Source organism: Helobdella robusta, assembly GCF_000326865.2.
Source record: "Helobdella robusta unplaced genomic scaffold HELROscaffold_19, whole genome shotgun sequence".
Taxonomy (NCBI): Eukaryota; Metazoa; Annelida; class Clitellata; order Rhynchobdellida; family Glossiphoniidae; genus Helobdella; species Helobdella robusta.
In genome coordinates, this window is record NW_008704034.1 from 2,635,671 (window position 1) to 2,646,451 (window position 10,781).

Consider the following 10,781-nt stretch of genomic DNA (forward strand, 5'->3'; position numbering starts at 1 on the left):
TCAGAAACAAAAAAAAATATAAAGATTAAACAAAGACAAAATTAAAAAAAAATAACTTAACTAATTCTTGCAGCTTCAAAAACATGGGCAGCATTAATGGATGCACCTCTCTTAACCTTTCACATTTCTCGAAATGCTGCAATTCATTAATTATTTATTAATTAATTAGTTTATATTAATTAATTTATATTAATTAATAATTTAATTAATATTATATTTAAATCAATTATTTATTTATTAATTTATATAAAAAAATCAAGCATTAAATACAATTTTCTCATGTGACACTAACAATATAGATGCTGTGATCAGAGCCACATGTTGTAATAATAGTCTCTTTCAACATATCAACAAATTTACTTGGATTGTCACATCTACCCGAGAACGATGGGTCCAGCTGTCCTAATATGCATTCATAAATAAGGCGGGGTGTGTAACATTCTATGCAGTTGACATTTATGTATCTATGCTGTTGTTGGAGTATAAATTTTAATTCATGTGAATAAATTTTAATAATTAATTTGTGAATAAATTAAAAATTTAAACTCATTGAAAACAGTGAATAAAATATATGTTGTAATTACTATGCATCATTGTTGAACACATAAACAATAATTAGTTAAATTACTTTATCTTTACTAAACCAACTTTCAAATAGGGAACAAGGCATTTGATGACAGATGACTTGCCTGTTGCTGGCAGACCATACACAAACATACTAGGTAAAACTGGTGATGGGTACTAGAAAGACGAAACAGATGCTTTGCTTCAGTTTATTTTATATTATGAAATTTAAATTAGATAATGTCATAAATTGCTAGGTAGGTAGGTAAGGTCATTGTCATTCCAGTAATCACCGATGACTGTGTTGTGATCGATTGTGACTGGCATGATTTAGTTAAGTTACTTAATGTTGTTAAAGTTAAGTAGTTGTAGTGGAGTAGTTGTAGTGGAGTAGTTGTAGTAGAGTAGTAAGTAGTAGTAGAATAATAGAGTAGAGATAGAGAGGTAAGTAGTAGAAGGTTGAGTAGTTGACAAAACTCAGTAGGACAAAAAAAGAACAAAACCCAAGAACAACATAACACAACTGACAACAGACGACAACCTCATCCAAATAAGCACAGATCAGGTCAATCTGTTTTGACCGGCATGGCAGTAAATTCTCAAGTTCCATTTTGGGTTTTTAATTATTTTAAATAGCTCAATTTCGCGGACTTCTTTTACACATTAAATTGATATTGTTGTTTCAGCCGAAATATGGAAAACGTTTGAGTTTTTGTTAGCTTCAAAGTTTAAATTTGTCTGATTTTCACAATTTTTATCAATCAAGATAATGAAAAAAAATTATTTACATAAATACTTATTAATGATAAATTTATGTGTATGAATTAATTATTTAATACTTCATATATGACCACATAGTATGTCATAAATCCAATATATTGCTATCGTACGTTTGGGTCTCAACAGAAAGCTACCACAAATAACAAAAAGCTAAAACTAAAAGACTTTTAATTGGAACATTTGAAATCTTTTTCTAATCAATTTATCAATTCAGTTCAATGATATTTCACAATTAAAGTGCATGACTAAGAAAAGAATGAAGTGGTGGGCAAATTACAAACGTCGATTTGTTCCTTGGCTTCAAATTAGCTTCAAAGAAAGGCAAGTTGGTGGCTGGATTGTTCAAAATTTTAAGAACTTTATGAATAACATTTTACTTCAACAAAAAAAATATAAATTTGAATGTTAATTATAATGATTTTGTTTATTAATTGACGATAGGTTTGTTTTAGAATCAAGCAAACAACCTAGAAAGCTAGATGCGTTGAGTGTCGATGGAAATTTGAAGTACCTATTTGAGATATCGCGAGAACATTATCGCCAGTATCATAAAACAGATTGTAAAAAATCAGTAAATGACATAATTTCTGGAAAAATTGAAAATAAATTTGGTTTTAGACTGTGTAGAAGTGAAAGCAGAATAGAAGGTGGAGGTGTTGGCGTGTTTGTTTCGTCAGGAAAGATAAATTCGGGATCTATAGTGGCTCTCTATCCAGGTTTTCTGAAATTTTATATGCTGTTGGTAGAGTTGAAGAAATGTGTGTTATTAAAATATTTTCAAGGTCTTATATATAATCCAGGAGAGCCTATATTTCTGCCATCCATTGGCAACCAGTACATATTCAGATGCGAGGATGGTACTCTAATTGATGGCAAGGACTTTGGTTTATCTAAAATTCTGTTCAGGTTGTTAATTCAAAAACAAATTAACTTGTTTTCGCATTTACCTACTGAATTATTCGGATTAGTATAACACTAATATACATTCAAAATCTTCATTCAAAATAGTTTTTATGATTGAATTTAAAATAGATCGTGTTCTAAACGAGATGGTTTTGATTTGAAATTCTCAATAGATGTTACCTGGATGGATAAACACCCAATTAATCCTCTGGCTATTGGACAATACATTAACAACTGTACTTTAACAAGTTGTCATTTTGTAACTTTTTAATACTTCGTGTGGATATCATTATTATTATTTTGAAACATGATTTAGGTGACCAGAATGTTTCTTATCAAGAACATACATTCTCAGAAAAGTTTCCTAAAGATTTGCTGTCATTCATTCCAAATTGTTATTACTCAGGACAAGTCCTTCCTTATAGGTTGTTTCTATTGAAATTTTTTAAAATCTTTCTGTAAAAATACTCTATAAATAAAAATTTGTTCATTTTTTCTATTTTTACAGAACCATTTTGTTGATTTCCACAAGGGATATCTTCCAAGGAGAAGAATTACTTTCAAACTATCATACACTTATTGTTTAACTGTGTTATTTTATTTATTTATGTGAAATTTAACGTTTTGTTTGCTTCTGTTGTTCAAAAGTTAAATTTTTTGACGTCTTTCCCACTTTTATTATGAGAATTTCGGATTCATGTTACTGGTATAGGATATACACTTACTAAGTATGCTTAATCATTTTTTACGCTGTTCAACATTTATTTGTTTTTAATACACGACAACATCCGGTGTTTCAACTTAACTTCATTTTTAAATCTAAAATAATCAAGTCGAGGTTTTGTCGGTAGTTTGAATTTAGTGAAAGAAGAAATGAATTCGGTCCTGTCGAGAGCTAATGCGATCTTTGCATTTACTTTGTCTGCTTTGGCCGTTTTGACGTTCGGCTGCTTTTTCTCGACCACCTTCAATACCAACCTAACAGATGTTAAAATTGTTTCCACCAAGGCTCTCGTGTTAGTATTTTTTATTTTTCTGATTTATTAAACTTTTTATCTTTTATTTACTTTTATTCGCCTTTTTAATCATCAAAAATGAGTTTTGATTGCACCACCCATTAGCAAGAACGTTCCAGATTATGCTGCCACACGAGAAAAAAATGACCTAGGGTTCCTCAACTTCGATATTGAGGCAGGTATGTCATAAAAGCAAGTTTTGTAATCTACAAATTGAATTATAAATGAATGATCAATCAAATTCAAACAGTAATAAGGTTGAATTAATAAGGATAATACATTTAAAAATGTTTCTCTTGCATAATAGCCCATGTATTATCATGTTATCTAATTAATTAATTTAATTATTATTCTAAAATAAAAGCAAAAGTGATTTGGTTTGTTTGTGTTACTGAAAAATTTTCACTTGTTTTTTTAATATTCGCGACAGAAATGACAAAAATTTTCAACTGGAATGTCAAACAGCTATTCATTTTTCTGACTGCCGAGTATGAGACACCAAATAATGTAATTTGTTTTTAATTCCAAAAAATTTTTTATTGTTTTCTATTTAAATTTAATGATATTCATAAATAGGTATTACTTCATATGTATTTATGTATAGAATTTGGTCTACTCCATCTTCTGTACATAGAACTTTACATTTCTGATACATGTACATTAACTTCTTCCAGAAAATCAATCAAGTTGTGATCTGGGATAAAATATTAAAGAGAGGTGACTCTGCCATCTTGGATTACAAAGATATCAAGGCCAAATATTACTTCTTTGATGATGGACATGGCCTGAGGTAGGCTAACTATTGTCTCAATTAATGAAAAAACTTTTAATCTATTCATTTAGTTTTAAATTTAATTATATTTAATCTTTATCCTAATTGAATTTATTGACTTTTTATATACTCTACATTAATAATGACTTTAAGAGTTTAAAATCAACAATACTTATTCTTTAAATTGAAAGTATTAAGACCAATACATTTAAAACCACAAGGGGCAACAAGAACGTGACCTTGACATTATCATGGAACATCATTCCAAATGCTGGGACGTTACCCTTTGTCAAGAGCCAGGGCAGTCACAGGGTGGAGTTTCCCGATGAATACTTTAGTCATAGGATTCTATAATTTATATTTATTGGAGTTTGTTCTCTCTGTTTGTCTATGCGTGTGTATGTGTGCGAGTATGTGCTAGTGTGTGCAATTATCTTGTGGGATGTTAATGTGTGCACTTGCATGTGCAATCTTATTACATTTTCATTGTTTGATGAAATAATTTTATTGGTACTTGTTAATTTATTTAAAAATTTAAATGCCGTTTTTGTTACTATTACCTTGTTGATACAAAACTACTACTTCTCTGCTGATGTCTGTCGAAAATGATCCTCTCTGATTTGTGAATTGTACGTATAAATATATACACACACACACACACACACACACACATACATATATATATATATATACACGGATATATATTTTAAGACATCAGCAAATTATGATGTAGATTGTGTGATGTTACAGTCATGTTCATTTGTTTGTATGAAATGAAAAGCTAAATGAATATTTTACTACTTGTTGAAACCGTTTGCATTACACGAGGGTGTCATTGTTTTGATGGTCAGTTAGATTCTTATGATTTCTGTTTTTGTCATTATTAGATTGAAATATTTTCCAAAAAAAGTATTTTGTTTTGATATTTTATCTGGGGAACAATCAAATAAAAATATAAATACTAGAAATATTATATTATTATAACTAGGGCAAAAAATCACTAAAATAATTTTCAACATTTTTCTTTCTCTCCCTCTAATTTCTCTGCCAATCTCAACTTTTTTATTCTTTCTAACTCCTCATCAAAGGAAAAATCACTTGGAGATATCTTATGCCCATTAGCAATTACGGTCGCCCTACCAACCCCTAATTTATTCCTGATGCCCTCTAATTCGGCCCTCTCCTGGATACAATGGCTATCTAGTTCGGGCCCAACTGTCCATAGCTCTTCTAAATTGTATTTCTTTCTTGTTTCTTCGAGGAAAAGATGGACAACAATATTACCTGGAATTATGAATTTGAATTAATTTCACAAATATGGTTCAAATGACAAATTTATTTTATCTAAATAGAAAGTGCTAAACATTTTAAGATGAAAAAAGTATGTAAACAAAATTTATGAATTTTTAAATATTAAAATAAATCAGAGAAACCCATGTCAAGAGCCAGCCAATCAGCAGCCTGCAAACCCTCAATGTTTACACTTTCTGGGTCATGTGAACTTCTCTTCGTCTTGAACTGTGAAAAAACAATATAATATAATTTATTTTTTAAATTAATAAATGGCCCAATTAAAGAACTAATTAAATTAAATAATTAACTAATTATAAACTGCATACTAATTTTTTAATTTTTTCTGCCATAGCTCTTAGATGCCTGTAGGACTTTCCAGTTAGGATGACTAGATAGTCGCAGTACCTACATTGTGGGGGTACAGGTATGCAGATGACGTCCAGAGCTCTCTCGTCTTCTAATAATTTGCGTAAATCTTCAATATCGAATACTCCAGTTGTACCTCCTTTTGTATAATAAATAATAAAATAGGTACTAAGTAGAGTGGAAGAATTTTAAATTTAATTTTTGATTTTTGAGTTTGTAATTTTAAATAAGCAAGTATTGTTTTAAAACTTTGTATATGCTAAGAAAAGAAATATGGTTAATAATGTTTATTTAATAATTAATTTAAATATTAATGAAAAAATTTTAATGAACTTTTTGTCATATAATCAGGGATAGCCTGGGGATAAACATTATGTTCATCATCGGCATCTTCGCTATCAACTTCTTCATATTCTTCATAATCATACCTCAACATTTCTTCGTCAACATTTATTGATGATGATGGCTCAGTTGCAGAAGAATTTGATAAAATTATATTAGTAATATTTTTTATTCTCTTATCATTATCATTATTGTTGTTAGTGTTTTCATTATCTATATTTTCGACATTATAAATTTTGCTGTTGGTGGAACTTGTTGAAAATGTTGAAATCGAAACTAAGTTTGTTTCATTAAAAAAAGAAAATGATGTGCTGCTACTACTACTAATGATAATAATTCGTGGCAGACGTGGAATAAAACATTCTGTTGGCACTTTACTTGTAAGAAATGATGACACCAATGTTGGCGACGATGACGTCATATACCGGATAACAGAAGAGCAAAATGTCCGGGAGAACATGCTTATTTCTACCCAAATATGTGTTACCTTTTTGTTATTATATGCTTCGGTTTACTTTTAATTAAAAATAACTAAAAGTGAATTAGGTTAAAACACGTTTAAAACGTGAGTATGAGTTCGCGTAACTAGAATAAGCATGAGTTCGAATAGTTATAATTATAAGTACATCAGTGATTTCAATAATCATTGAAGTACGGACATATGCTCATAGTTCATATCTTTCTAGTTTACACTATCACTAATAATTTTTTTTCGAAGATCATATGGTTTCATTAATTAAATAAGATCAGTATTTGACAAAAGCAGTATACATTTAACAGACCAAAATCTACTAATACGATATTTAAACATAAAATCCACAGCAAGAAAGTTGTGAAAATACAAATGGGACACGTGTAAAATCAACATAAATCTTTAAATGATTTTTCGTTTAAATGTACATATAAAATCGAGCAAATGTAATGAAAAGAGAACACCTCCCCAAAGAACTCTATGCATTCATCATCATTTGTTTACGTCATAAAGAAATCAAAACATACGAATGAAATTAAATAAGAAAAGTAGATTAATTTAATAAATTGAAGATCGGAACCGCGCATTTGAACATCAGGCACTAGGCGGTCGACACCGTTGATGAAGGAACTCATCTGAATAGCTGAAGTTATATCGTTTTCCATGAAAAAGTACAAAAAATTGTCGTATGGTTCAAATCGAAATAATATAGACTCTCACGGCTGCTCTTGAAGGTTGATTTTGGGGCCTGTTTTTTTATGAATTTCTTTTAATTACGTGAGTTATCAGCTTAAGATCAGGTGTTCATGTTCATGCTAGCTAGCTAGGTTTCAGTTTTTTGTATGCAATCGTTTAATCTTAATGAGTTTGCTCTTGGGATTTTCAATTTTTTTTATAAAAAATGACTTAATGCTTTTAAAAAATCATTGTAACAAAACCCAAAACGTTAAACAAAAAACTTGCTTTTAACAATTCTACCAGAGATTTTGAGGACATTTGAAACATTCATTTGTTTACCTCACATTTGAAATTTGTGAATATAAGCTTTCGATTAATATTTTAATTATTAAATTTGATAAAAAAAAGTCTACCAGCGTAATGTGTGAGGTTTAAAACTTATTTTTGTGTGACGTTCGCCAGGCCGGTTTCTATGCAAAAAATTCCAAGTGTCTGCAGAACTTATTCCATTTGAACTTTTATTAATTAATTTAAAAAATTAATTTTTGGAAATAAACAAAAATTCCCACCTCCGCGCAGGATTGCATCTAGTGGATCCAGTTAATAAGGCATTCCCATGTCCAAAGAACGAGAGAGAGAAAAGAAAGACAAAGGAAAAAAAGAATCGGGTGACGAAACCAAAGTTACTAGGAGTGAATATTTTATAAGCTCTGAACCTGCAAAATACCGATACGATGCCACTATCGGTCGAGCCAGAGCCCACCCATACGTGGATTCGTGTCCGCCATGCAACAAGCCGGTGCAGTGTGTCATGGACGAGGACAGGTGCACGACGGTCGGAAACCACATCTGCATGCTCTGGCTCGAGCAGAAGATGTGCGATGTCGTCTTCAAATGTTGCGATGGTACGGTGAAAGCCCACAAGGTCGTTTTGTCAGCCTACAGTGAGAGAGTCCTCGAAAATTTTAAAAAGTTCTCCGATCAGGAAATCATAAATGTTGATCTACACGAGTACAACGTGAACTCTGTGATATTATTTCTTAACATTTTGTACGTTGATTCAGAGAGGCAGATCGAAGATGAGTATATTGCACCGTTACTAGAACTATCTCAACTGTTAGATATGTACCCCGTTAAAGAGGCCTGCAAGAAATTCCTCCTGTGCAATCACCCTGAGAATGCAATCTTTCATTACGTACTAGCAGACCACTATAGCATGTTCGAAATAAGAGATCCCATCTACAACTACATCCTCGAGAACTTTTTAGAAATCTGTGAGACAAAGCACTTCCTCTGGTTGCACCCGGAACGATTAATGTCTTTACTATCGGACGACAGACTGCACGTCTCTTCAGAATTGGATGTCTTCTGTGCCATGGCTTACTGGATTGACTACAATCGTAAAGAGAGGATCGTTCTGGCACCAAAGATGCTTCGTAACTGCGTGCGACTGATGCACATATCTCCAGAGTGTTTGGTCTGCAAGGTAGAAAAGGTCAGCTGGTTGTTCGACAATCCGGAATGCTGGGCTATCCTGAACGAAGCCATTCGCTGTCACGCTCTCTACAGATCCAACGGTGGAGACGGATGCGCTTGTTGCAGCTGAAAGTGAATTTTCTAGCGACTCTGTTTTAATGTTCTTACATTCATAACGTGTTTCTCATTTGCAAGCAACCCTTCGTTATATTCTCACGTATAATTCATTCGGTCGAATGTGTTAATTTCATTTTTAAGGTCGGTTGTTTTCATTTTGTATGTAAATTATATAAATTAATCTTCACAAATATATTAATTTCATTTAACATGTGCACCTCTCCACGCATTACGTTCCTCATTTTTTTACAAATTTTTAAAAATACGAAAAACATAATCTGTCTTTAGTACATAATATAAATGTATGTATACATCATTATATACACATACACGTATAAAAACTTACACACACACTTCCTCTCTCTATCTCACACACACACACACACATACACACGCACGCACACACCATTTTAACGATAGTTTTAGAAGTACACTGAATTTCAATTACCAAGTCCTAGTACTTCAGTTATAACACTCCTTGATCCGTCGTCGTCCAAAGAAAGTTAATTTTCGGATCAATAAAAATTCTTCTGGCCCTTACAATTTCAATGATACTGAAAAGTCGAAAAATAATTATACACACCTATCAAGTCAACGAACATAGGAATGAAATTTCGTTTCGGAAATAGCAGCGTCTCGTTAAACTTTTTACGGTTACAAATCGATAAACTATAATCGTCGCGAATGAGGATTTATAAAAAGAACATCCACCTTGAATATCTCGAAAACTAACAGAAACGAGACAGAACGGTAGTGCGAGTCAGCGAATGAGAAATGAAGATACCTTACCTAACTAAACTTTTTTTCACGAGGTTAGGTGTACACAATTTTTTTCTTAAAGAAAGTAGATAGTTAATGGCGCAGTTGGAGAAGAGAGATTAATGATTTGGTATTGCTATTTTCTAGTTGAATGTATAAAATGATAAAAGATTATCCATAGAAAAAGCTACCCATTTGATTGACTGTTAAAAAATATATTGCACATATAGCAAGAGTATTTATTTAAATCTTATTTAATTCATAAACAATGAATATTTAAGAATAAAATCGACGCGAATCCATAAGCGAAGTTTTAAATGTATATTGGTTGAATTCGCCAACGTCAATTACATTACATTAATGTCAAATAAAAATATATCATTAATAATGACTTCTCATCAACATAACTGCTTATTAACTTGTTAATATTAATGACTTCTCATTAACATAATTGCTTTTTAACTACTTGCTTATTAACTACTTAATATTAATGACTTCTCATTAACATAATTGCTTATTAACTCATTAATATTAAAAATAATAACTCCTCATTGGCGCCAATGACCACTCATTAATATTACTTAGCGAATTTCTGTGATAATGAAATTGAAAATTAATTTGATATAAAAATCAATAAAATCATTTCATAACCATTTTATTAGAACCATATATAAACGAATTTATATACACACACAAAATCACATTCATAACAACGATAATAATGATGATAACATTAATAACATCGATAATAATGCTAGCAACAACATTAACTATGATCTCATTTGATGTAATAATATATTATAACTAAATGCATGTATGTTTGTCTGACTCTAAGATTTATATTTTTTTCTTTCATATGAAAAAATAATTTCAGTTTTAAACGACCAACCGACCAATAAGTTGATCACTTTTTTAAAATTTAAGATAAAATAATTCGTTTATATATGATTTGTATGCCTTCTAAACACACACACATATATCACACACACATAGACATACACACACAAATAAACACATACACATATACCAGTGTATATTTATACTTATATAAATGTATACCATACGATGTACATATGTACGTGTGCATATACTATGACGATGGTAAGGTGCTAAAAAACTATTTTCTTGACAGCAATGAAATGCTAAAATCGTTCGTATATTTATATTTTATCATTTGTTTTCAAATTGTTTTTTAAATGATAAAATGGAAAAATCTGAATAAAAAACAAAATAAAGGCACTGT

At 30.8% G+C, this 10,781-nt stretch overlaps 6 protein-coding genes across 6 annotated transcripts in view; 3 read left to right on the forward strand and 3 right to left on the reverse strand.

Moving 5' to 3' along the window:
• The window catches only part of HELRODRAFT_76855 (hypothetical protein), a gene marked incomplete at both ends in the record, with an annotated part of 3,834 nt that extends 2,660 nt beyond the window's left edge, over positions 1–1,174 (reverse strand). Inside the window, 4 exons of the mRNA XM_009016838.1 lie at positions 57–136; positions 293–469; positions 649–728; positions 1,093–1,174. Of these exons, the coding sequence (XP_009015086.1) occupies positions 57–136; positions 293–469; positions 649–728; positions 1,093–1,174 (419 nt within the window). The remainder of the gene's footprint in view (positions 1–56; positions 137–292; positions 470–648; positions 729–1,092) is intronic.
• Positions 1,175–1,954: 780 nt separating this feature from the next.
• Positions 1,955–2,834, forward strand: HELRODRAFT_77053 (hypothetical protein; the record flags this gene model as incomplete). Its single annotated transcript, XM_009016839.1, has 5 exons — positions 1,955–2,060; positions 2,127–2,253; positions 2,377–2,495; positions 2,564–2,675; positions 2,756–2,834. Coding segments are annotated over 5 exons (543 nt in total), but the record flags the coding sequence as incomplete, so codon positions are not given.
• Positions 2,835–3,120: 286 nt separating this feature from the next.
• HELRODRAFT_77182 (hypothetical protein) lies at positions 3,121–4,389 on the forward strand (the record flags this gene model as incomplete). Its single annotated transcript, XM_009016840.1, has 5 exons — positions 3,121–3,263; positions 3,369–3,442; positions 3,694–3,770; positions 3,938–4,053; positions 4,257–4,389. The coding sequence occupies 5 exons, from the start codon at positions 3,121–3,123 to the stop codon at positions 4,387–4,389; spliced, it is 543 nt and encodes a 180-aa protein (XP_009015088.1).
• A 658-nt stretch (positions 4,390–5,047) lies between these two features.
• On the reverse strand, positions 5,048–6,130 carry HELRODRAFT_171028 (hypothetical protein; the record flags this gene model as incomplete). Its single annotated transcript, XM_009016841.1, has 4 exons — positions 5,048–5,319; positions 5,505–5,553; positions 5,655–5,833; positions 6,028–6,130. The coding sequence occupies 4 exons, from the start codon at positions 6,128–6,130 to the stop codon at positions 5,048–5,050; spliced, it is 603 nt and encodes a 200-aa protein (XP_009015089.1).
• A 1,672-nt stretch (positions 6,131–7,802) lies between these two features.
• HELRODRAFT_171029 (hypothetical protein) lies at positions 7,803–8,792 on the forward strand (the record flags this gene model as incomplete). The annotated part of the gene is made up of 1 exon (XM_009016842.1): positions 7,803–8,792. The coding sequence occupies one exon, from the start codon at positions 7,803–7,805 to the stop codon at positions 8,790–8,792; it is 990 nt and encodes a 329-aa protein (XP_009015090.1).
• A 971-nt stretch (positions 8,793–9,763) lies between these two features.
• HELRODRAFT_191273 (hypothetical protein) overlaps positions 9,764–10,781 on the reverse strand; it is a gene marked incomplete at its 5' end in the record, with an annotated part of 13,588 nt that continues 12,570 nt past the window's right edge. Inside the window, one exon of the mRNA XM_009016843.1 lies at positions 9,764–10,779. The remainder of the gene's footprint in view (positions 10,780–10,781) is intronic.